Below are 26,456 nucleotides of genomic sequence, written 5' to 3' on the forward strand. Positions count from 1 at the left end.
TATAACTCCCCCCTATGTTATTTCTTCCAAAATGCATCACCTCGCATTTATCTGGATTAAATTCCATCTGCCATTTCTCCACCCAATTTACCAGCCTATATTATATCCTGCTGTATTGTCTGACACTGTTCATCACGTGATGTGGGTATGCTGGCGTTGGACTGGCGTAAACACAGTAAAAAGTCTGACAACACCAGGTTTTAGTCCAACCTATTTATTTGATAATATACTCACAAGCTTTCGAGGGGACTGCCTCTTCGTCAGATTAAATCAGTAATCTCTAAACTGTCTGTGCTTTATATGCTCTGTCTGAGGCCAGAACTCTCCATTCACCTGACGAAGAGGCAGTCCCCTCGAAAACTTGTGAGTATATTATCGAATAAATAGGTTGGACTAAAACCTGGTGCTCATCACTATCAGCAAGTCCAGCCATTTTCGTGTCATCTGCAAACTTGCTGATAGCACCAGTTACTCCCACTTCCAAATCATTTATATATATATATTGCAAATAGCAGAGGTCCCAGTACTGAGCCCTGCAGCACACCGCTAGTCACAGACCTCCAGCTAGAAAAAGACCCTTCCACTGCTACCCTCTGTCTCCTGTTACCAAGCCAGTTCTCAATCCATCTAGACACCTGTCCTTGCATCCCATGAGCCTTAACCTTTTTCATCAACCTACCATGAGGGACTTTGTCAAACGCCTTACTGAAATCCATATAGACGACATCCACAGCTCATCCTTCGTCAACCGTTTTTGTCACCTCCTCAAAAAATTCTACCAGATTCGCAAGGCACAACCTCCCCTTTACAAAACCATGTTGCCTGTCACTGATCAAATTGCCATGTTCTAAATGCGTATACATCCTATCTCTAAGAATCCTCTCTAACAATTTCCCTACCACTGACGTCAAGCTCACCGGCCTATAATTACCCAGGTTATCCCTACTATCCTTTTTAAACAACAGTACACGTTCGCCATCCTCCAGTCCTCTGGGACCTCACCTGTGTCCAAAGAAGAGACAAAGATTTGCGTCAGAGGCTCAGCAATTTCATCTCTTGTCTCCCTAAGCAGCCTAGGATAAATGCCATCAGGCCCTGGAGATTTATCAGTTTTAGTGTTACCTAAAAACCCTAACACTTCCTCCCTTGTAATGGATATTTTCTCCAACAGGTCAACAATTCCCTCCAAGACACTTCCAGACAACAAGTCCCTCTCCTTCGTGAATACTGACGCAAAGTATTCATTCAGGATCTCCCCCATTCCCTCGGGCTCTAAACATAGTTCCCTTCCTCTGTCCCTAAGAGGACCGATTTTTTTTTTTCTCTAACCACGCTTTTGTTTCTAACATATGAGTAAAATGCCTTTGGATTTTCTTTAATCTTGTCTGCCAAGACCATCTCGTGCCCCCTTTTTGCCCTTCTAACTCCCGTTTGAGTTCCCTCCTACTCTGTATTCCTCCAAAGCTCTCTCCGTTCCCAGTTGCCTGGACCTAACATATGCCTCTATTTTCTTCCTGATCAAGTCCTCAATATCCCTAGTTACCCACGGCTCTCTAATTCTACCTTTCCCATCCTCCCTCTTAACAGGCACATGTCTGTCCTGCAACCTTATCAGTTGTCCCTTAAAAGACTCCCACATGCCAGACATGGACTTACCCTCAAACAACCTCTCCCAATCAGTGGCTAACAGTTCCTGCCTAATCCAGCTGTAGCTAGCCTTCCCCCAATTTAGCACCCTCCCCTTCAGACAACACTCATCCTTATCCATTAGTATCCTGAAGTAGACAGAATTGTGGTCGCTATTTGCCACATGTTCCCCTACTGAAACCCCGACCACCTGACCAGGCTCATTTCCCAGAACTAGATCCAGTATAGCCCCCTTTCTAGTCGGGCTAGCTACATACTGCTCCAAAGAGCCTTCCAGTACACATTTAACAAATTCCTCCTCATCCAGACCCTCAGTCCTAGGCACCTTCCAATCCACACCAGGGAGATTAAAGTCTCCCACTACAACAACCCTATTTTTTCAGCACCTATCCAGAATATCCTTACATATACTTTCTTCCACTTCTCACAGGCTATTGGGTGACCTATAGTATACCCCCAGCATAGTGATTGCTCCCTTCCTGTTTCTAAACTCCACCCACAGCGACTCATTTCCCCACTCCTCTAAATTGTCCTCTCTCTGCACCGCTGTAATGTGCTCCCTAACTAACAACGCTACTCCCCCACCTCTTTTTGAGCCTCCTCTGTCATGCCTGAAACACTTATACCCAGGAATATTTAGCTGCCAGTCCTGCCCTTCTTTTAACCATGTCTCTGTCACTGCAACCACATCCAAATTCCGTGTAAGCGTTAAGGCCCTAAGTTCGTCCGTCTTACCCATTACGCTCCTCGCATTAAAGCAGACGCACTCCAGACCTACAGGCCTACTCCAGTTCTCCTTCTCCAGGATGATTCTCTTCTCATCTAACCTCACCTGGCACCCAACTCGCTCCCAATCCCGTGCCTACTGAGCTATTAGTTTCATCCCCACCCCCCCTCCACATTAGTTTAAATGCTGCTGAAACACTCCAGCTAACCTCCCAACAAAGATATTTGTACCCTTCCCATTTAAGTGTTCCCCATTCTTCCTATACAGGTGCCGATCTTTTACGAAAACTTCCCAATGATCAACAAATGTAAAACCGTCCTTCTTGCACCAATGCTTCAGCCACGCATTCAGTTGAAGGATCTCAGTATTCCTAACCCCACTGTCACTAGGCACTGATAGCAGTCCAGAGATTGCCACCCTGGAGGCCTTTCTCTTTTGTCTAGCACCCATCTCCCTAAATTGCTTACATATTTCACCCCTGCTCTTCCTTCCTACATCCTTCTCACCTATATGCACAATCACGTCTGCTTGATTCCCTTCGCCCTTCAATATTCCTTCTACTCTCTCTGAGACATCCTGTACCCCTGCTCCAGGGAGGCAGACTACAATCCTGGAGTCCACAGAACTGCCTATCTATTCCTCTAACCCATCTCCCACCACTATCTCACTTCTAGTCCCCTTCCTTCCCTCTGAGGCGATCTGGTCCTCCTGTTTTACTTCTGGAAGATCACCTCCCTCATTTGTCGCCCCTCTCTTGATGTTTCGGGAGACTACCACTGGGGTCCTCTTTGGAACATGTCTCTTGTGATTTTTGCCCTTCCTAACTGTTAGCCACCTGTCCTCACCCTGAGGCCCTGATGTCTCCACCTGACTATAGTTCCTACCCATTATTGTTTCGTTCTCCCTTATAAAAATAGATTTTCGAGCCACAGCTCTAGCTCCCTAACCCAGTTCTTCAGGAGCTGAAGCTCCATACACTTAGCACAGATGCGGACCTCCGGGAGACAAGGTGTCTTCAGGAACTCCCACATCTAGCACTGAATACAACAAAGTGGTCGCTCAATTGAACTTGCCATTTACCTTATTGCCCTTAGAGATCAAACACTAAGAGGGGAAAAGAGAAGACAAACACAGAAAAGAACCTACCTTGCCGATGCCTGCTTTTGCCTAAGTCCGGTGAACCAAAGCCCTTACAGCTCCCACTCTGTTCCCTGCTCACTCTGCTGCCTGCAGTCTACTATTACCTTTTTATATTCCGCGGTCCCAACTGCGCCCATGCCTAACTTCTGCTAATTTAAAAAAAAATTTTCCCCGTGAACCAGAAAAGGAAAAAAAAACCGCGAAAGAATAAACAGAGATTCAGCAGCCACAAGCACTCCTCCAATTCAGTTGCTCCAAAGAACAACCACATTGGCTGTGACTCTGGAGTCACATGTAGGCCAGACTGGGTAAGGATGGCAGATTTCTTTCCCTGATGGACATTGGTGAACGAGATGGGTTTTTTCGACAATGGATCATCAATAGATTCTTAATTCCAGATGTTTTTAAAATTGAATTCCAATTCCACCATCTGTCGTGATGGGATTCGAACCCAGGTCCCCAGAACATTAGCTGAGTTTCTGGATTAATAATACCACCAGGCCTTGCTGGTTTGAATACAGTCTGTACTTGCTACCTATCATGAACAGTCAGAGGAACATGTTGATTCAGCCAGCTGATTGTTGGAACATATCACTTAAGTGGCATCTTTGCTCAAGAACCCATGGTTTCCATTGTTTTCTCCAATGGCAACGCCTTAGCCAGTCAGGCCCATTTGCCCCATTTGTTTGGCATTCTGGATGAGTGCTCGATGAACAGCTTAATCTGTCTCATTTGTGTAATTGTACGTTAATATAATCTTTAATCAGTTACTTTTTTCCAGTTGTCACAGGTGCCACCTCTGGAATTGGAAAAGCCTACGCTCATGAGGTAATGTAGATCTCCTTCTTAGTCTTGAGATATTGCCAATATTAGTAGAATGGTTATAGCCATCATGCCTTTGTGGGCTCTTTGGCACAGCTTTCCAATTAATTACATTACCCTGCTCTTTATTCACTTTTTTAAATATAATTGAACATTACAGAGATGGATTTAGTTAATGTTTTTTACGTTTCATCAAATCCCTACCGTGGAGAAGAGAGGCCATTTGGCCCATTGAGTCTGAGATAATCTCTGACTATCTTACCCAGACCCTCTTCCCTGTTCTACCCCCGTTTCCCACAACTAATCCCCCTACATGTCTTTGGACTGTGGGAGAAAACCGGAGCACCTGGAGGAAACCCATGCAGACACGGAGAGAATGTGCAGTCTCCGCACGGACAGTGACCCAAGCCCGGAATCGAACCTGGGTCCCTGACATTGTGAGGCAGCAGTGTTAACCACTGTGCTGCCCATTGCATTAGTGCTTTTGGTATCTCCAGACTGGATCATTGATCTTCTGCCAGACCTGCCACCTTTGTAAACTTGTGGTCATCCTAAAATTCTGCTGCCTGTGCCTTAACTTGCATCAAGTCCCTTACTCCTGTGCTTGCTGAGCTGTTTCTGATCCTACAGTTTCAAAACTCTTAATCTTGTGCACAAATTCTTCCACGACCTTGCCTCTTTCCTATCTCTTTCTATAACCTCTTGCTCTGCAACTCTCTCTCTCTTCCAACTGGCCTGCTGCACATGCTGAATTTTCTCTGCCTGGCCATTGGCAGCCATGCCTTCAGCTATTTCCTTTCTAAAGCTCTCCTCCTGTTGAACTTGTCTCTTTGACCAAACGTTTGGTCCCCTAATATCCCTGTATTTGACTTGCTTTCAAATTCTCTTCTGATAATGTTCCTGAAAAGTGCCTTGGAATGTTGTTGCATTTCACAAATTCTGTCCCCCACCCATGCCAAAAGTTTTTCTCTGCCTTTGAAGGAAATAAAGGAGAGTATTAAATTAAAAGCTGATGCGTTCAGAGCAGCCAAAAATAGTAGGCGATTAGAAGATTGGGAAAGATTTAAAAAACAACAAACAATGACTAAGAAGGTGATAAAGAAAGGAGAGATAGAGTATGAAGCTAAACTAGTTCTGAATATAAAAGATGATAGTAAAAGTTTTTACAAATATATAAAGAAGAGGAGACTGGCTAGAGCGAATGTTGGACCCTTGGAGGACGAGAGGGAGGATTTAGCGGTGGGTGATGAGGAAATGGCTGAGGCTTTAAATAAGTTTTTTTGTGTCGGTCTTCACGGAGGAGGACACGAATAGTTTGCCGGATATTAAAGATAGAGGGATGGTAGGAGTTGAGGTCCTTAATGCGATTACTGTCACTAGAGAGGTAGTGCTTTATAGACTAATGGGACTGAAGGTAGACTTGTCCCCAGAAGTGGACGGAATGCGTCCCAGAGTTCTGAAAGAAATGGCAGAGGTGATAGCAGATGCCTTAGTAATTATATATCAAAATTCGCTGGACTCCTGGTAAGTGCTGGAAGATTGGAAACCGGCTAATGTTACACCGCTGTTTAAAAAAGGTAGCAGACAAAAGGCAGGGAATTATAGGCCGGTTAGTTTAACGTCTGTAGTTGAGAAAATGCTAGAATCCGTCATCAAAGAAGAAATAGCAAGGCACCTAGAAAAGAATGGTTTGATCAAGCAGACACAGCACGGATTCGTTAAGGAGAAGTCGTGTTTAACAAATTTATTGGATTTCTATGAGGATGTGACTAGTGCGGTAGACGGAGGGGAACCGGTGGATGTGGTGTTTTTAGATTTCTAAAAGGCATTTGATAAGGTGCCCCACAAAAGGTTGCTGCAAAAGGTTAGGGTGCACAGAGTTGGGGATAAGGCGTTAGCGTGGATAGAGGATTGTTTGTCTAATAGGAAGCAGAGAGTTGGTATCAATGGGTGATATTCTGGTTGGCGGTTGGTGACTAGTGGAGTGCCGCAGGGATTGGCGCTGGGACCTCAACTGTTTACCATTTACAGAGATGATCTGGAGGAGGGGGCTGAGTGACTGAGGAGACAGAGATGATCTGGAGGAGGGGGCTGAGTGTAGGGTAACGAAATTTGCTGATGACACGAAGATGAATGGAAAAGCAAATTGCGTGGAAGGTGCGGAAAGTCTGCAGAGAGATCTGGATAGGCTGAGTGAGTGGGTGAGGACCTGATGGAATATAATGTTAGCAAATGTGAGGTTATCCACTTTGGTAGAAATAATAGTAGGAGGGATTATTATTCAAAAGGTGAAAAGCTGCAGTATGCTACGGTGCAGAGGGACCTGGGGGTCCTTGTGCACGAATCGCAAAAACTCAGTCTGCAGGTGCAGCAGGTGATCAAGAAGGCGAATGGGATGTTGGCCTTTATAGCGAGGGGGATAGAATATAAAAGCAGGGAGGTCTTGTTGCAACTGTACAGGGTACTGGTGAGGCCGCAACTGGAGTACTGTGTGCAGTTTTGACTGCCGCGTTTGCGGAAGGATACATTGGCCTTGGAGGGAGTGCAGAGGAGGTTCACTAGGCTGATACCAGAGATGAGGGGGTTAGCCTATGAGGAGAGATTGAATAGACTGGGTCTGTACTCGTTGGAGTTTAGAAGGCTGAGGGGGGAATCTTATAGAGACATACAAGATACTGAAGGGGCTAGATAGGGTAGAGGTAGAGAGATTCTTCCCGCTTAGAAAGGATAGCAGAACTAGAGGGCACAGCCTCAAAATAAGGGGGGGGAAGCAGTTCAGATTGGAGCTGAGGAGGAACTTCTTCACTCAAAGGGTGGTGAGTTTCTGGAATTCTCTGCCCATTGAAGTGGTGGAGGCTACCTCGCTAAATATATTTAAGTCACAGGTAGATAGGTTTCTGATAGACAAGGGAATTAAGGGTTATGGGGAGAGAGCAGGAAAGTGGAACTGATCCACTTCAGATCAGCCATGATCTTATTGAATGGCGGGGCAGGCTCGAAGGGCTAGATGGCCTACTCCTGCTCCTATTTCTTACGTCCTTATTTGAAGGAGTTGGGTTCTGCGAGGGCACAGGTCCACTCTTAAAGAATAATATAACACAGGAGCACGTCCTTTGGTCCACCATGCCTGCACCAATTTGCGGTTTCCATCTCTCCAATCGCCTCCCATTCATTGCCTATTAAGATACACTTTGAACATTGCCAATGTGCCTGCTTCCACTGCCACCACTGGCAGTGCGTTTCAGGCATCCACCCACCTCTGCATGAAACATTTTCCCTGCACATCTCCCCTAAACTTCCCCCCTCTCACCTTGAACTTGTGTCTCCTTGTAATTGACCCTTCCACCCTGGGACTCTGACTATCCACCTTGTCAATGCCTCTCATAACTTTGTAGACTTCTACTGAGTTGACCCTCAGCCTCTGTTTTTCCTGTGAAGCCAACCTCTCCTCGTAGTCAACACCCTCGAGACCAGGCAACATCCTGGTGAACCTTGTTTGCACTCTGTGCAAAGCATCTGGTAATGTGGTGACCAGAACTGCATGCAATACTCCAAAATGCGGCCTATCCAATGTTTACAGCTGTAATATAATTCTCACCAACTTTTATACTCAATGCAAGCATGCTGTGTGTCTCCATGAACACCTTATTCACCTGTGTTGATCACCATCCTCCAGTTCTTATCAATTCGGAGTTTATTAATTCAGATATCCACTGGAGAGGAACCAGGACAGTGAGAATGGGAAACTCCAAAAATACTTGGTGCAGCCATGATGCCCCCAGTGTCCTGGCTGACAAACTTCAGCAGAGATGGTAACTGAGATCTGTCTGATCCATTTGCCTCTGCATCATACTAGGGCACAGAACTCCTCGTTTTCTTCTACTGAAACACTGCGTTATCCGATTTCAGCCAGATCTCTCCATGCTGCTCAATTTGCCCAGTCTTTACCAACGTGTGGGGCACTCGATTAATGCATTTCTTTTCCTGATTCTCAGCTGGCAAGAAGAGGACTCAATGTGGTGTTGATCAGCCGCTCATTGGAAAAGCTGCGAGCCACAGCAGAGGAAATAGGTGAGAACCATAGGAGATTCCTATGCAGCAAGCTGTCGCTCAACACAATGTTTCTGCTTACTGGCAGTGGTCAGACAGGTGAGGAGGCGAGCCTATTGCACTGGGAATGTGCCTGCAATCGTGATTTGTCATGGCTGGGATGGAGTGAAGGTCAGGGCAGCTAATGAGGTTAACCTGATACAATTTTTTTAAAGCCATTTCAACCTTTTGGCTAAGATAAAGCGTTAGATCACACCCAGGAAGGGGTGCAAGGAGGGATTAATATTTAAAGGGCGAAAATCTGCAGCGTGCTACGGTGCAGAGGGACCTGGGAGTCCTTGTGCATGAGTCGCAAAAACCCAGTCTGCAGGTGCAGCAGGTGATCAAGAAGGCGAATGGGATGCTGGCCTTTATAGCGAGGGTGATAGAATATAAAAGCAGGGAGGTCTTGCTGCAACTGTACAGGGCACTGGTGAGGCCACAGCTGGAGTACTGTGTGCAGTTTTGGTTGCCGCACTTGCGCAAGGATATTTTGGCCTTGGAGGGAGTGCAGAGGAGGTTCACTAGGCTGATGCCGGAGATGAGGGGTTAGACTATGGAGAGAGACTAAATAGGCTGGGTCTGTACTCGTTGGAGTTTAGAAGGATGAGGAGGGATCTTATAGAGACGTATAAGATAATGAAAGGGATGGATAGGGTAGAGGTAGAGAGACTCTTCCTGCTCAGAAAGGACAGCAGGACTAGAGGGCACAGCCTCAAGATAAGGGGGGGGGTGCAGTTTAGAATGGAGTTGAGGAGGAACTTCTTCACTCAAAGGGTGGTGAATGTCTGGAACTCTCTGCCCGTTGAAGTGGTGGAGGCTACCTCACTAAATATATTTAAGTCACGGGTAGATAGGTTTTTGGTAGGCAAGGGAATTAAGGGTTATGGGGAGAAAGAGGGAAGGTGGAACTGATCCACTTCAGATCAGCCATGATCTTATTGAATGGCGGAGCAGACTCGAAGGGCTAGATGGCCTACTCCTGCTCCTGTTTCTTATGTTCAATGCCTCCTCCGTCAGCCTGGATCTTGTTTGATCGCAACCAAGATGGGAAACAAGATCCTTGCCTTGTCAGCTTGGATCTGGTTTGTCCCTCGTGTGGGGACCATGATTGGACTTAATTTGAATTGGCTTTTTGGTTAGAAATAAAGTACGTAAGTGAAAGGGCCAATTTAAGAAATAAATTCAAAACTGACCCCACTGTGTACTCCTTATTTGGGCATAGGAGCTGGGTCATGGTGTTATTTCTGCATTAATCAAGATTGATCAAGTCTAACAAAAAGTTATAAAGGTGGTGCAGTGGTTGACACTTCTGCCTCACGGCGCCAGGGACCTGGGTTCGATTCCTGGCTTGGGTCACTGTCTGTGCAGAGTCTGCATGTTTTCGCCATGTTGGCATGGGTTTCTTCTGGGAGCTCTGGTTTCCTCCCACAGTCCGAAAGATGGGCTAGTTAGGTACATTGGCAGTGCTGCGACTAGGGGATTTTCACAGTAACTTCATAGAATCAGTGCAGAAGGAGGCCATTCAGCCCATCGAGTTTGTATCTAGCACAATCGCACCCAGGCCCTATCCCTGTAACCCCACGTATTTGCCTCGCTAATCTCCTGACACTAGGGCCAATTTAGCATGCCCAATCCCCGTAGCCTGCACATCTTTGGACTGTGAGAAGAAACCAGAGCACCCGGAGGAAACCCACGCAAACACCGAGAATGTTTGCGGAACCGAGAGTGTGCGGAACTTGGCTATCAGTCTCTGCTCAGCGACTCTGCGCTGTCGTGTGTCGTGAAGGCCGCCTTGGAGAATGCTTACCCGAAGGTCAGAGGCTGAATGCCCGTGACCACTGAAGTGTTCGCCAACAGGAAGGGAACAGTCTTGCCTGGTGACTGTCGAGCGATGTTCATTCATCCGTTGTCGTAGCGTCTGCATGGTAAGCAGAGACTGATAGCCAAGTTCCGCACACATGAGGACGGTCTCAACAGGGATCTTGGGTTCATGTCGCACTATCTGTAACCCCCATGACTTGCCTGGGTTTGCAAAACCTCACTTACTGTACTGTCTGGAGACAATACACATCTCTTTAAACTGTGATCAGTGCTCCTTCCACTCACATTATCAGCCACTTCAGGTCTTGAACAGCAGGTTAGGTGTAAGGATTCGCATTTTAATCAGTAATCTCTAAACTGTCTGTGCTTTATATGCTCTGTCTGAGGCCAGAACTCTCCATTCACCTGACGAAGGGGGTAACCCCGAAAGCTAGTGAGTATATTATCAAATAAATAGGTTGGACTAAAACCTGGTGTTGTCAGACTTTTTACTGTGTTTACGCCAGTCCAACGCCGGCATACCCACATCATAACTCCCATGGAGACAGGAATGCAGCGTGGGAAAAGAAAACACTTGCTATTGGCATTCAAACTTAATGTTTTAAAATAATTGAAGTGCTCTGAAAAAGGATTATTTTACACAAACCTAGCTGTATCTTTTCATGCATTTTCCCCCAATTCACAGTCCACACTCAGCCGAAAGGAATGTTATTGTGTCAGGGAAAGAATCCTACTTCTCATAGGTTGGCCTTTGGTTCAAAGCTGCTAGGGCCCAGCTAGGATTTGGTGTATAATTCTAGACTGCCCAATTTTGGGAGGGTGCAGAGAATTTCCACAATCTCAGCAGAAGTATAGGAGTTCCGTTAATGTGGTAAAGCTGGAATCATTCATCTCAGCGAGTAAATTAGATTGAGATTTATCGACTGTTGATTTGATTTATTATTGCCACATGTATACAGTGAAAAGTATTGTTTCTTGTGTGCTATACAGACAAAACATAACATTCGTAGACAAAACGAGGGAGTGCAGAATGTAGTGTTACAGTCATAAGTAGGGTGTAGAGAAAGATTGACTTAATGCAAGGTAGGTCCATTCAAAAATCTGTCGGGAGCAGGGAAGAAGCTGTTCTTGAGTCAGTTGGTACGTGACCTCAGATTTTTGTATTTTTTTCCCCGATGGAAGAAGATGGAAGAGAGAATGTTCAGGGTGTGTGGGGTCCTTAATTATGCTGGCTGCTTTTCCCAAGGCAGCAGGGAGTGTAGAAGGGTCAATGGGAGGCTGGTTTGTGTGATGGATTGGGCTACGTTCACGACCTTTTGTAGCTCCTTGTGAAAGAATGCTTTCTATGGTGCATCTGTAAAAGTTGGTGAGTCGTTGCTGACATGTCAAGTTTCCTTAGCCTGCTGAGAAAGTAGAGATATTTCAAAGTTTTGACGTCATTTGCGTAAATCATGTAAAACTATTCCCTGATGCAGTAGGGTCAGTAACTGGAGGTCACAGATTTTAGTTGATTAAGTAAAAGAACGAGGGGTAAGTGACAATTTATTATATTCAAAAATGCACTGCCTGAAAGAAGCAGATTCAGTAGAACTTTGAAAAAGAAACCTGTTGCTTGAAGGGGTAAATGTTGCAGAGTCATGGTTAGCACTGCTGCCTCACAATGTCAGGGACCCGGGTTCAATTCTGGCCTTGGGTGCCTGTCTGTGTGGAATTTCACATTCTCCCCGTGACTGCGTGGGTTTCCTCCCACAGACCAAAGATGTGTAGGTTAGGTGGATTTGTCATGCACAATTGGGTGGCACAGTGGTTAGCATTGCTGTCTCACAGTGCCAGCAACCCAGGTTCAATTCTGGTCTTGGAGTGGAGTTTGCACATTCTTCCTATTCCTGCGTGAGTTTCCTCCAGGTGCTCCAGTTTCCTCCCACAGTCCATAAATGTGGGGGTTAGGTGGATTGGCCATGCTAAATTGACCTGAGTGACAAGGGGATTAGCAAGAGGACAAATGTTGGGTTACGAGAATAGGGTGGGATTATGGTTGGTGTAGACTCGATGGTTTGAATGGCCCCCTTCTGCATTGTAGGGATTCAATGAAAATTACCCCTTAGTTTAGGTTAAATAGATTAACAATGGGAAGTGTCGATTACAGGGATGGGATTAGGAGGGGGGCCTGGGTATGATTTATCAATCAGTGCAGACTGGATAGGCCAAATGGCCTCTTCTGCACTATAGGGATTCTATGAAAGGGTGTGAGATTAGGTACAGAGCATGCTGAATGGCCTCCTCCTGTTCTGTATCATTGTATATTTGGGTGAGCGGGCATGTGGGGTGATTCTGGAACCCTGTGTGATGATAACTTAGCCATTTTTGAATAATTGCAGAACAACAGCATATGAAGAAAACTAAGATCATTCAGGCTGACTTCACTTCTGGTGCTGAAATCTATGGACCAATTGAGGCGGCGCTGAAGGATCTGAACATCGGAATTCTGGGTAACCTCAATGCCTTCCCCACATTTAACTTGAGCAAATGTAAGAGAAATTAAAGACTGAAGACAGGGGGCTTAATGTAAATAATCTAATCTGGTGTTTTATTGAAAAAAAAGTGTTCATCAGGTAATTTACACAGAATGATCATCAATTCAAGTTTAATTAGTTTTACTTCACATCAGTATCATGGGGACTGGGAAAGTGAGAGAGAAGACCACTGTGGGTGGCACAGTGGTTGGCAGTGTGACCACACAGCGCCAGGAATTTGGTTTCAGCTCTGGCCTTGAGTGACTGTGCAGAGTTTGCATGTTCTCCTCAAGTATGTGTTTGTTTCCTCCGTGTGCTGTGGTTTCCCCCTACAGTCTCAAGATGTGCAGGTTAGGTCAAGTGGCTATGCTAAATTGCCCTTTAGTGTCAGGGGGATTAGCAGGGTAAATACATGGGGTTGTGGGATAGGGCCTGGCTGGGGTTGTTGTCAGTGCAGACTCAATGGGCCAATTGGTGGCCTCCTGCACTATAGGGATTCTAGGAAGTTGATGGGTGCAGTCAGTAATAGAAGCCAGTGGAAAAGGTCAAAGAGCTGGACATGTGCATTCTGTTCTAATTGTGATTTTCCTTGTTTCAGTGAACAATGTTGGGAAAACGTACCAGATGGTCCCGTGCTACTTTCTTGATGTCGAAGATGTTGAAAAGGTATAGTATGTTGCTTCAGATCTGCCACTCTCCACCTCTTAATTCAGGCCGCTCCTGAGGGCAGTTTTCTGTGGTCAGTCAAAATACTCACCTCAGGAAGTTGGCATGTAAATCTTCCTCTGTGGTTGTAAAAGGCAAATGTTTGATTTGATTTATTATTGTTGCATGTATTAGTATACAGTAAAAGTATTTTTTACTGCTTGCTGTACAGATAAAGCATATCTTTCATAGAGAAGGTAAGGAGAGAGTGCAGAATGGAGTGTTACAGTCACAGTTAGGGTGGACAGATCAACTTGGTGCAAGGTAGGTCCATTCAAAATTCTGATGACAGCAGGAAAGAAACTGTTCTTGAGTCGGTTGGTGTGTGACCTCAGACTTTTGTATCTTTTTCTGATGGAAGAAGATGGAAGAGAGCGTGTCCAGGGTGTGTGGGGCCCTAAATTATGCTGGCTGCTTTTCCAAGGCAGTGGGCAGTAAACCAATTCAATGGGAGACTGGTTTGTGTGATGGATTGGGCTACATTCACAACCTTTTGTAGCTTCTTGCGGTCTTCGGCAGAGCAGGAGCCCATACCAAGCTGTGATACACCCAGAAAATGTATTCTATGATGCATCTGTAAAATTTAGTGAGAGTTGTAGCTGACGTGCCAAATTTCCTTAGTCTTCTGAGAAAATAGAAGTGTTGGTGGGCTTTCTTAACTGTAGCGTCAGCATGTGGAGATCAGGACAGGTTGTTGGTGAGGTGGACACTTAAAAACTTGACCCTTTCTACTTCGCCCCCATTGATGAGACAGGGCCGTGTTCTCATATGCTTCAAGAAGTCGATGACAATCTCTTTTGTTTTATTGGCGTTGAGGGAGAGATTATTGTTGCTGCACCAGTTTACCAGATTCTCTATCTCATTCCTGAAATTAATTTGGATATTATACTGATTTTCGGGCCTGCCTTGGCAGCAGATGGTCAAAGAACACGTGTGGCATGGGGAAAAAAACATTGCTCTGGTACACTGTGGGAGTGTTTCTTCTGGGGCTGGTCTTGCAGTTGCCAACTTGCCAGGGAATATGTCCAACAAGCGTTGGCAACCCTAGCTAGGCCTGATGAAAGGGTCATAATGTACTGCAAAATAGCTGATGCATTGTGGAGAAATTCTCTACATGTGGCACCTAAGTGTAAACAGGCCTTCATGATTGCTGCTTCCAATTGACCCCAGGACCTACTAAAAGCATCTAGTCTCTAATTGATCTGAAAAAAGTCACGTGCAGTGATGTGCAATTGAACCTCGGCAGCAGAGTACTGCATTGTGTGTTGCATGATGTAATGCCCTGTCTTTGTGTCACACCAAATCTGTGTGCGCTTTTGAAACCAGTAAGAAGTCTCACAACACCAGGTTAATGTCCAACAGGTTTATTTGATAGTAAACCCACAAGCTTTCGGAGTTTGCCCCTTCGTCAGGTGAGACTTCTTACTGTGTTTTCCCCAGTCCAACGCCGGCATCTCCACATCATGTGTTTTTCAAAAAGCAGGGCACATCCCATTTTTAAACCAGGGCAGCATGCTATTGGGCCACCTCCGTTGGAAGAAAGAATTGTGGAGTTAACTTTTTTTTTGATTCTGGTGCAGGGAACAGCCAGGCTCAGCCCTTTCTGAGCTTTCTGTCCCTAGACAGTGATTCAGAGCAGTTGGGGATGGTACACTTGATTGAAGAATTGAGGGTGAATTAATGTCAATTGACCACTGACTTTTGCTAGTTGTGGGCTCACACGTTGTTTGGCCATTCAGCAGAGTGTCCGAGTGTTCCCATGAACCTCAGTGATCTTAGGATGGGGTACACTGAGAAATGGAGGCCAATTTAAACAAAGGCATGTAAAATCAGGTGACTTAGAGAACTTTTACAAAGGATTTTTCGTTTTTATGTTTCAGGAAATTCTTGATATAATGAACTGCAATGTACTTTCTGTACTGATGGTAAGCATTCAAATATTAAGGTGTACTGTTTAGTTTTAAAGAGACGTTACTATTTTTGTTTGCCCTTTTTTTGAAGGGTTATACAATTGCCACTGTGGCATAACATCTACAACAGGAATCTTCCCTGGCTGAAGGGCAAAGAAGACCAGTTCTGGCTGTTACAAGTTCCAGCCACCCAGAGAGTTGCTGCAGACTCTATGGCTCGAATGGCATCTTCTGGAGCGTAGGGTTCTATGATTCTACCTGGCGTGTCCGACATAGAATCACAATGCATATCTTGCTGGGTGTAAGCCACTTACAGAAAATCACCTCTAATATGGTACAAGTTAGATGTTTGACTTAGCTTAGTGGCTCAGAAACCTGTGGTTTCAAATTCCCACCCCAGACACTTGAGCACATCATTCTAACCTGACTCACCCAGCACAGTGCTGAAGCAGTGCTGCACTGTTGGAGGCTCCACCTTTCAAATTAGATGTCAATCCTGCCTGCCTCGAAGTGGATGGAACGCTCCTGTGGCATTAGTTTAAAGAAGGGCAGTGGAGTTATCCCTGGTCAGTATTTATCATCAAAACAGATTATTTGATTACTTATTCCCTTGCTGTGGGGGAGCTTACTTTGCATAAACTGGCTGCTGCATTTCCTAATCAGCAACTACACTAATATTTTGGCTCCTCTGACTCCTCCAAAATACTCTTTTTGGTCACCAAACTGCAGTGCATTAGAGTTTTGAAACTGCAACTTGTAGATATTGTTCACTTAAAAGCTACACTGCAGAGTTGTACCAGCTGAGAGAGTTTGCAAAGTAAAAAGAGTCAAGTCTCATGGCAACGCAAGATGGTCACCGATGCTGTCTGCACCTTCGCACAGGTCTGTGTACGTGCAGAATTCCAATTGCATCACTCCATTATGCCCAATCTGCCAGTGCCTTTGCACGTGCCATCAATGATGTGCCCATGAACAACTGCCATCCTCCCTCTTCAGCCTCATGCCTTCATCCTGCACCATCCCACCTCTCCCAACTTGGACTAAACTCACTGGCGGAGGCCCGAGTCTGACTGGGACCACAATTTAGAAAACCAACCCCTGTCCGTGAGTAACAGGTACTTTAGCCAATCTACTACAATTAGAAATGAAAGGATATTGCCTTAACCACCAATATGAGCAGTGCCATCTTTGCTCCTGGTCACTGCCTTCTTTATCACTTGCAGTGAAGCAAGAGCTAACTGGAACTGTGCATGCATCATGTTGGCAATAAATGCAGTTTTTATTTAAAGAAGCCATGTTGCACGTGCCTTTTGGTTTGTTTCTAGATCCAAATATAGCTTTGTATGTCAAATTTTGACGACATTTCTGTGCAGCGTCTTACTGTGACAAATGGGGTCTATAAGGACCAAGTTGCATTGCCAGGACTGTGTTGTGAGTAATATTCTTGCTGAGCCACAGGCGTGCATAGCCACACAACAGCCCAGGAGTACCACACTGACCGTGTGTGTGGCCATACAGTGCATTTAAACAGTAGCAAACATTGGAAAAACTGGTTGTTACAACACCCAAATCTTAAAAATATAAAATAGGCTCCCATGTTCTCTCTAAATCAATTAATTTCAATAATTGTAGCATTGGCTTATGCATGACCAAGATGACATTTTATAGAGTTAATATTTCTATCTTGTGTCGTGTCTAACTCATGCCTCTATTCTCTTTGGTAGATGACCAGAATTGTTCTACCCTACATGGTGAAAAGGTATGACAGCAGATTCATTGTTTGGGAGGTTACTTTATTACCTATTTCACAGGACCTATCGCCTTCGGCCCCCTAATTTTAAATTTTTTCTGAGACCATCATTTTTTTCAGGTGCTTGTGAGGTCTTCCTCCTGCCTTGGGAGCACACAGCCCCTTGGTGAGATGCCAAGGCTCTGAATTAGACAAATAGCATCAGGGTCTTGCTTGCCTACTCTAAGGATTTAAGTTTAAAGTTTATTTATTAGTGTCACAAGTCAGCTTACATTAATACCGCAATGAAGTTACTGTAAAAATCCCCCAGTCGCCACACTGTGGTGCTGTTTGGGTATACTGAGGACGAATTTAGCACAGCCAATGCACATTTTTTGTACTGTGGGAGGAACCCAGAGGAAACCCATGCCGACACGGGATGACTGTGCGGAGTCTACACAGATAGGGGCCCAAGCTGGGAATCGAACACAGGTCCCTGGCATGATGGCACAGTGGTTAGCAATGCTAACCACTGCCACTGTGCCACCTTAAGAGACTTCCTACAGTAAACCCATCAAACTAGAGCTGCTGCTGGCAAGTGCGGGCTCAGTCCCTATGTTATAGAGGGAAGGTTGATCCCCCCGCCCCTGAGAACTAATACTTAACCACTAAGAGGATTACCTTGTCTCACCTGTTAGTGTGTGAGTAACAGTATGATCACAGCAACTTTTAGTGGTTAAATCAAAATAACTACCTGAGGTTCTCTTAAAATCAACAAACTTTTTATTTAACTAGCGATGAACAGGTTAACTAAACTGTAAACAAACCAAAAAACACTATTCTTGGCCTTTGATATGATGTTTTAGTCTGTGTACTGCATATGCACTTGCATTTTTTTCAGAAATCACTACCTTTTTTTAAAGGGACCATGCAATATTTTCACCTCTTAGCATTTTACAAGCACCACCTTTGCAGCACTATACCTGTGGTAAAATTCAGCCCTTTAAAAATTTCCAGGTGTAGCAGGGTGTGAAATTCCCTTTGTAACTGTCATGGAAATGCATATCTGAAATGTGAATAGCAACTGGCATTTTCTGACCAGATTTAGCAGCCACATAATTCAACTCCTTGACAATGCCAAACTTTCCTCTATGGTGAGGAGCAGTGGGTGGGAGAGGCAGAACTCACATGACGGGGGGGGTGGGGGGGGGGTGCAGTCTGAGAGTTGAATTTAAGACTCATGGGCACTAAGATTTGAGCACCTAAACTGACACTGCAATTTATTTTATACTTTTGGAACTGCAGTCTTTCAAATGAATCTCCTCCCTCTCCCCTCCATTTACTCCCACTCTTCCCAATCCTGTCGCTGTCCTGTACCATGGGTCTGCACCCTTCTTTGTCTCAGCCTTTGCATTTAGTGCTTTTGTTTCGACTTGGCAGGAAGAAAGGCATCATTATCAACATTTCTTCAGAAGCTGGGACTCACCCTCATCCACTAATCACCATGTATTGCGCTACAAAGGTATTTTTAACAACATATTCTTTCACATTTTGAGTGAGTGTTGCAAGATCTAGCCTTTTTCCAGAAATGAATGTATAATTTAGGCTGATGCTTCAAGTGCACTATTACGATGCAGATCTTTTGGACGATGTATGAAACTGCAGCCTGACCTATGTGAATGTCCGCAGTTTGGGGCCCCCATAGTAAACAAATGATTTTTCTCTTCAATGTAGAAATCTTCAACTGAAGTAAAATCATAATGTTACAGCACCAAAGGAGGTCATTCAGTCCATAGTGATGCCTCTTTGAAAGAGTTATCCAGTCAGTCCCAGGCCCTCCCCACCCCCGCTCTTTCACCATAGACGTACAATTTATCCACCTTTCAAGTCAATTCTCTTTTGAAAAGTTAAGTGAATCTGCTTGCACAATCCTTCCAGATCATGATTTGTGTGAATTATTTTACCTCTGACTCTTTGGCCTTTATCGTCTTGTTATCAACCCATCTGCCCAGAGTGGTATGACCCATCGGGCACTGAATGCAGAATACAAAATAAATGGGATTATCGTACAGGTATGGCAAAATTACTTCAGTGTGAAGGAGGGGTGAGGTAACTCCCCTTTTCTGCCACTCCAAGTCTGACTATGAAACAGGGTTTTTATTTGTTTTAAATTTGGAGGGAATGTGCTTTGCCAATGCTGCAGAACTTCCGCTGTTTACTTTCAGATTGTAAAGAATTGGCCAGGCTTTCTGAGGTGAAACGAAGATTGAGTATACAGTTAGCTATTCTTTGATTAGTCTTGATATAATACTTCCACATTGTGGCCATTTGTTCAGTTGTCTTCCTGGGTAGCCAAATAGAGCAGATTTCCACTTTTTACTCCCAAAGATCTCTGTCTGCAGTAGATTTCTATTCTCCGGATGGTTACTTTGCAAATCTGGGCACAATTTTCCTAAAAGAGAGATTGTACTGAAAAAGACCAAAGCTGGTTGCCCTATCAATGTGGTCTTTTTTCCCCTTCTGGTTGCTACAACCCTTAAGTACCCTACTCGCTTTATCTTCCAGAGGAATTGTATTTGTCCGTGTCTGCTTCGGATAATTACATTTTGATGTCTCATCTCAAACATTTGCAAATTCACAGGATAGTGTAAAAACAACAAGAGATGGAGTTTTTTGTTTCCAGCTTGGGGACTGTGAGCTGTATGTCATAGCCATCAGACTCTTGTTACAACAGTTTCTCTTGTTTTTGAATGTCTTAGTTAATTCTGCCTTTATTCTTTTCTGCACTCATCTAAGATGAACAATCTTCGCTCTTCTGATCCCCACACTGAAATCCTTCGCCCTGATTTTAATAAATCTGCCCCCTCATGACACAAACCTGTGGCTGTTCTAAAGGTTTAGCATTGCTTGAATGTTTTGTGGACAAAGTGGGCTACATGATGAAAGATCATTAACTAATTGGGCTCTGAAATTTTTTTTTCCCCTTTAGGTCTTTATCGACTTCTTTTCTCGGGCACTGAATGCAGAGTACAAGATAAATGGGATTATTATACAGGTATGGCAAAATTATTTCAGTTTTCTTTTGGGAATTGTAAACAAGAATTCACGCAAAATTGTCGGATGCCAAAACATAGGTGAGATGAGTGTGCTCCTAGTTTTCCTAACCAGATGATTGTTCAATAATGTGGTGCTTCACCTCATTTACTTTGAGCTGTTGACTGAACATCTGGTTTCAAACCCATGTTCAGGAATTGAGCGAGTAACGCTCAGACTGAGGGAGCACTGCACTGCCGATGGTTGTGTCTTTCAGATGAGATTAAATGAGCAACTCATTTTTAAGGGAATTCCAGATTCTCCGACAGGAGGAAATATCCTCTCCACATTCACCCTAAGACCCCCCAATTTTAAAGATTTAAACTCTTCTGAATTCTGGTGAATACGAGCCTAGCCCCTCCAACCTTTCTTCATAAGGCAGCCACCCATTCCTGGTATTGGTCTGGTAAACCTTCTCTGAATTGCTTTTAATGCATTTACCTTCTTTAAATAAGGAGACCAATATTGTACACAGTATTCCAAATGTGGTCTCACCAGTGCCCTCTACAACTGTAGCCTAACCTCTTGACTTTTTATCCAACTCCCCTCCCAATAAATGATATTCTGTTTGATTTCCTGATGTCTTGTATGTGCCTTTTGTGATTTATGCACTAGGACACCCAGATCTCTTACCATTTTGGATAACATTCTTCCTACCAAAATGGAGGACTTCACATAAGAACATAAGAAGATAAGAAATAGGAGCAGGAGTAGGCCATCTAGCCCTTCGAGCCTGCCCCGCCATTCAATAAGATCATGACTGATCTGACGTGGCTCAGTTCCACTTTCCCGCCTTCTTCCCATAACCCTTAATCCCCTTGCCTATCAAAAACCTATCTACCTGCGTCTTAAATATATTTAGCGAGGTAGCCTCCACCACTTCAACGGGCAGAGAATTCCAGAGATTCACCACCCTTTGAGTGAAGAAGTTCCCCCTCAACTCCATTCTAAACTGCCCCCCCACCCTTATCTTGAGGCTGTGCCCTCTAGTCCTGCTGTCCTTTCTGAGCGGGAAGAATCTCTCTACCTCTACCCTATCCATCCCTTTCATTATCTTATATGTTTCTATAAGATCCCTCCTCATCCTTCTAAACTCCAATAAGTACAGACCCAGTCTATTTAGTCTCTCTTCATAGTCCAACCCCCTCATCTCCGGTATCAGCCTAGTGAACCTCCTCTGCACTCCCTCCAAGGCCAAAATATCCTTGCGCAAGTGTGGCGACCAAAACTGCACACAGTACTCCAGCTGCGGCCTCACCAGTGCCCTGTACAGTTGCAGCAAGACCTCTCTGCTTTTATATTCTATCCCCCTCGCTATAAAGGCCAGCATCCCATTCACCTTCTTGATCACCTGCTGCACCTGCAGACTGGGTTTTTGCGACTCATGCACAAGGACTCCCAGGTCCCTCTGAACCGTAGCATGCTGCAGATTTTCGCCCTTTAAATAGGAGCAGGAGTAGGCCATCTAGCCCTTCGAGCCTGCCCCGCCATTCAATAAGATCATGGCTGATCTGATGTGGCTCAGTTCCACTTTCCTGCCCTCTCCCCATAACCCTTAATCCCCTTGCCTATCAAAAACCTATCTACCCGCGTCTTAAATATATTTAGCGAGGCAGCCTCCACCACTTCAACAGGCAGAGAGTTCCAGAGATTCACCACCCTCTGAGTGAAGAAGTTCCTCCTCAACTCCATTTTAAACTGCACCCCCCCCCCCCTTATTTTGAGGCTGTGCCCTCTAGTCCTACTGTCCTTTCTGAGCAGGAAGAGCCTCTCCACTATCTTGTCCATCCCATTCATCACCTTATACGTCTCAATGAGATCTCCCCTCATTCTTCTAAACTCTAACGAGTACAAGCCTAGTTTATTCAGCCCACTTTGTAAGCTTTGTCCTCTTTGCAACTTACTTTCTTCTTACCTTTCTTGTGTCATCAGCAAATTTAGCAATTGTACTGCTAGTCTCTTCGTCCAAATCATTAATGTAAATTGTAAGAAGTTGAGGTCCCAGCACTGACCTCGGTGACATACTACTTATTAAATTCTGCAACCAGAAAATGACCCATTTATGCCTACTGTTTCTCATTAGCTAGCCAATTTCTATCCATGCCAGTATGTTACCTACCCGCTTATACCAGGAGCACTTATTTTACTTAATAACTTGTTGTGGTACCTTATCAAATGCCTTCTAGAAGTCACAGTACAGTGCATGTTTAATCAATTTATTGGAGTCAACGTGATTTTCCTTTCAACCATGTTGACTTTGTGTGATTGCCTTGAATCTTCTCATTGGCCTGCCATAAAATCTTTTATATGTTTTCCTTAAGACAGACGTTAAGCTAACTGGCTTATAATTTCCTTTTTTCTGTCTCCCTTCTTTTCATTTTAAATAAAGGAATTACGTTTTGCTATTTTCCAATCTCCCGAATCTAGGGAGTTTTGGAAAATCAAAAGCTATCTCACTAGCCAAAGACTCTAGTATGAAGTCCAAGAGGACATGGGTGACACAGTAGTTAGCACTGCTACCTCATAGCTCCAGGGACCTGGATTTGATTCCTGGCTTGGGCCACTGTCTTTGTGGAATTTGCATGTTCTCTCCATGTCTGTGGGGTTTCCTCTGGGTACTCCAGCTTCCTCCTACGTCCAGTGCGGGTTAGGTTTGTTGGCCATGCTAAATTGCCCTAGTGTCAGGAGAATTAGCAGGGTAAATATGTTGGGTTACGGGAATAATATATTCAGCAACACTCCCCTGGTGTTGTAATTTTCCTAAATTACTCCCTCTCTGACATGTTCTCAGACTATAATTTTTCCTTTTTGCCATTCTATGCTATTCTTTATATTCTGCCCAATCTTCTGACCAGTCTTTGCATGATTTATGCTTTTTCTTCAGATTTGTCTCCGATCATGTGAAGCACAAATAAACCCTGGCTTAGGTTCCACGAACTGAATGGGTTGTTCCGATACTGTAAACTCTTGTTTGTGAGCAGTTCTTTGTGGCTCTGAATCTGAAGCATGAGCTGCCCATTGACGGTCTGTCTTCATGGAGTTTGCACGTTCTTCCTGAGTCTGTATGGGTTTTCTCCCATACAGATGTGCGGGTTAGGTGGATTGGCCGTGCTAAATTGCCCCTTACTGTCAGAGGCAGTAGTGAGGTAAATACATGGTGCTACGGGAATAGGGCCTAAGTGGGATTGTTGTTGGAGCGGGCTGAATGGCCTCCTTCTGCACTATGATGATTCACACTCCAGAAACTTCAAATAGATGACCTGGGCAATAGAATGATCCCAAGGTGAATTACTTCTGAGGTGAAGGCACACTCTTATGCTATATCCACATCTCAATTGTGCAGGAAGGGGCGTTACCGAGATGAAGACACACTAATCACCCTGTAGCCAATTTACTTCAAAGAAGTTTGTCAGTACTTGAGAATGTCCCAATAACAATGGTATTACTGATCTGAAATTGGATGACAACTTGCATTTATATAGCACTTCTTAAATGTGATAAGTCAGTGTGGCCAAATAAAATATAGACGTGGGGGTGAGTGGGAGGGGAGAGAGAGGGAAAAGATATTGGGACAGATGACCAAAAGCCTAATTCAAGTAGATTTTAAGGCATGTCTTAAAGAGGAAGAATCAATATATTTGACCAACAATAGTAAAGTGGGGGAATTTCAGAATGGTCAAGAGATCGGAATTGGAGGAGTGCAGATGTAGATGTCTCGGAGGTTGCAGAAAAGGGAAGAAGTGACATTAGGGTGAGAATTTAAAATTTGAGGTGTTGCCCAATATGAGTCAACTGGAGGATTTGGTGCAAGTAAACAGGATTTGCACTTTGTAAGGGGTGAAATTTTAACATTTATTGACTAGTGTCACAGTAGGCTCACGTTAATGTGCAATGAATTGCTGTGAAAATCCCATAGTTGCCATACTCTTGTGCAAGTTCAGGTACATTGAGGGAGAATTTAGCAGTGCTAACCAGCATGTCTGTCAGACAGTGGGAGGCAACAGGAGCACCCGGAGGAAACCCACGCAAATGCTGGGGGGGAGTGTGCAAACTCCACATAGTGACCCAAGCCAGGAATCAAACCTGGGTCTCTGGCAATGAGGCAGCAGTGCTAACCACTGCCATGTCACCACACGGTGAGGTTAGCCAAGAGATGATTGGAATAGTGGGATATGTAGAATCTTTCTTCCACATAAATAAATATTACAAAAAGTACATAAACTGGCTAAGATGATCTTTATTTTCCCTCAGTGTGTAATGCCTCTCGTGATCTCCACCAACTTGACGCATGGTATAGAAACCAATTTTCTTATAAAGAGTACAGATGACTTTGTCCAGGAAGCTCTGAACACAGTTGGGATAAGTGAGCGGACAAGTGGCTGCTGGTCCCATGCCTTGCAGGCAAGTGGTAAATTTACTGCTGTGCTGTACCTCTATGTGAAACGGCCATTTTGTGTGAGATACCTTTGACAGAACTGATACCTGTGAACTACATGCAGCAAAGATCAGTGTGGTCGGGTGAGGCAGTGAGAAAACGGGGATGGCTGGTTGGAATGAGAATGTCACATTAAAGACCCAATACCAGGTGGACTGGTAGGATGTAGCACCTCACTATCTTGCCTCTTCCTGACACTGCAGGAGGTGGAAAGTAGAGACCATGCAGACACAATTGCAAGATAATGGTTGGAATTCAAAGTCTTTTCAGGTGATCAAGTCTTTACAGGTACAGACAATGTAAGTGGAGAGAGGGATAATCAGATGTCAAAGAGATGTGAATTGTTGAATTGGACCCCTCCAGAAGGCCACCTGCCTTAAACTCGACATGTATGCTCAAGCCGTCAGGAAATGCGTCAACGTCAGATTGCAAAATCCTAAATGTCCTGGCTTGAGACAATTCACACTTCCTTAAGCGATGATTATCTTTCTCTTTATCACCCGCAAAGACTCGAATTCTAACCATTATCTTGCAATTATGTCTTTGTCTATATGTGCTGTGTTTGTAAAACCTACTTCTCCACTCACTCAAAGAAGGACCACTCCAAAAGCTTGTGATTCCAAATAAACCTGTTGGACTTTAACATGGTGTTGTGAGACTTCTTACTGTGCCCACCCTAGTCCAACACCAGCATCTCCACATCTTGGCCTGGGAGATAATTGGGGACTGGAAATTGTTGCTGGATGGATGGCTGAGGTGTACCAGCCAGAATTCTGCGATTCAGTTGCATGCATAGATGATAGAAATGTGTGCATCAGACCTGGCTATTTAACCTCCATATCTCTTCCCAGCCCTACATGGTAGAATAGCCTGGGGGCCTCTTCCCCACCTTAGTGGTAAGAATGGGATGTAGGGGAGGTGGAAGAGAGGGATCAGTTTCTGAAAAGCTGCATCCCAGTATGTCTCAGCACTCCCAATATCTGATTATACTCCAGAGGCCTCTACTCTTCAGAAATTGACCTGCAGTTTTCCAAGAAAATGGAAGTATTTGAAAGGAATAGGGATGATTGTTGCGTTGAAACCAGACGCTAATTTTTCCTGATCACTTGTTTCTTCCAGCACTTCATCATCGAAAGGCTGATGCCGGAATGGTTCCGACTGACCCAGTTCAGCCTTAATATGATGAAGGACTTTTCCAAACAGAGACTGGCATTGGTGGAGAAACGGCAAAAGAAATTCAAGACAACATAAGTCTTGGTGGCTGAAAGGGTGATGGTGGAGAGAGACAATTTTCATACTACTTTGTCGTCCTAGTTGATTCCCAGCCAAGTATCCAGGATCTCCTGTTCAACCTGTGAACATCCAAGTAAAAATTGCTCAAAGGATTCCTTGCAAAATGTCAAGCAATGTTTTGGTTGTATTGTTGTGAAAATAAACTCTTTAAGTCTTTCATTTGGTGTCCACAACTCATTTTTGGCACATTGGACTAGCCCTGTTTGTTATAAAAACATGTCTCCCCCAGCAGTACTGTTCTGGTGTTCTGGAGGCAACTCCTCCAAGGCCAGCATGTACTTCCTGAAGACTGGTGCCCATATCCAAATGTGATTATTCCAGATATGCTCTGATTAAGGCTCTGTAAGACTGAAATATCAGTTTAAAGGTTTATTTATTCGTGTCACAAGCAGGCTTACATCAATACTGCAATGAAGTTACTGTGAAAATCCTCTAGTTGCCACACACTGACGTCTGTTTAGGTACACTGAGGGGGAATTTCCATGGCCAATTCACCTAACCTATGTCTTTTGGAATGTGGGAGGAAGCC

The 26,456-nt window shown here is 44.5% G+C and overlaps 1 protein-coding gene across 2 annotated transcripts in view; it reads left to right on the forward strand.

Annotated features, from left to right (window-relative positions):
- Window positions 1-26,053, forward strand: part of hsd20b2 (hydroxysteroid (20-beta) dehydrogenase 2) — a 30,555-nt gene extending 4,502 nt beyond the window's left edge. The window contains exons 2-11 of one of the 2 annotated variants that reach the window (XM_080181854.1): window positions 4,296-4,342; window positions 8,332-8,407; window positions 12,628-12,738; window positions 13,361-13,428; window positions 15,348-15,392; window positions 17,102-17,136; window positions 18,547-18,628; window positions 20,096-20,161; window positions 24,451-24,600; window positions 25,754-26,053. In XM_080181854.1, the coding sequence (XP_080037980.1) occupies window positions 4,296-4,342; window positions 8,332-8,407; window positions 12,628-12,738; window positions 13,361-13,428; window positions 15,348-15,392; window positions 17,102-17,136; window positions 18,547-18,628; window positions 20,096-20,161; window positions 24,451-24,600; window positions 25,754-25,885 (812 nt within the window). In that variant the 3' untranslated portion in view covers window positions 25,886-26,053. The remainder of the gene's footprint in view (window positions 1-4,295; window positions 4,343-8,331; window positions 8,408-12,627; window positions 12,739-13,360; window positions 13,429-15,347; window positions 15,393-17,101; window positions 17,137-18,546; window positions 18,629-20,095; window positions 20,162-24,450; window positions 24,601-25,753) is intronic. The other variant, XM_080181855.1, reaches the window with a different exon arrangement.
- The last annotated feature ends 403 nt before the right edge of the window (window positions 26,054-26,456 follow it).

This window comes from Carcharhinus amblyrhynchos, unplaced genomic scaffold (assembly GCF_965287045.1).
Source record: "Carcharhinus amblyrhynchos unplaced genomic scaffold, sCarAmb.v2.hapA scaffold_43, whole genome shotgun sequence".
NCBI lineage: Eukaryota > Metazoa > Chordata > Chondrichthyes > Carcharhiniformes > Carcharhinidae > Carcharhinus > Carcharhinus amblyrhynchos.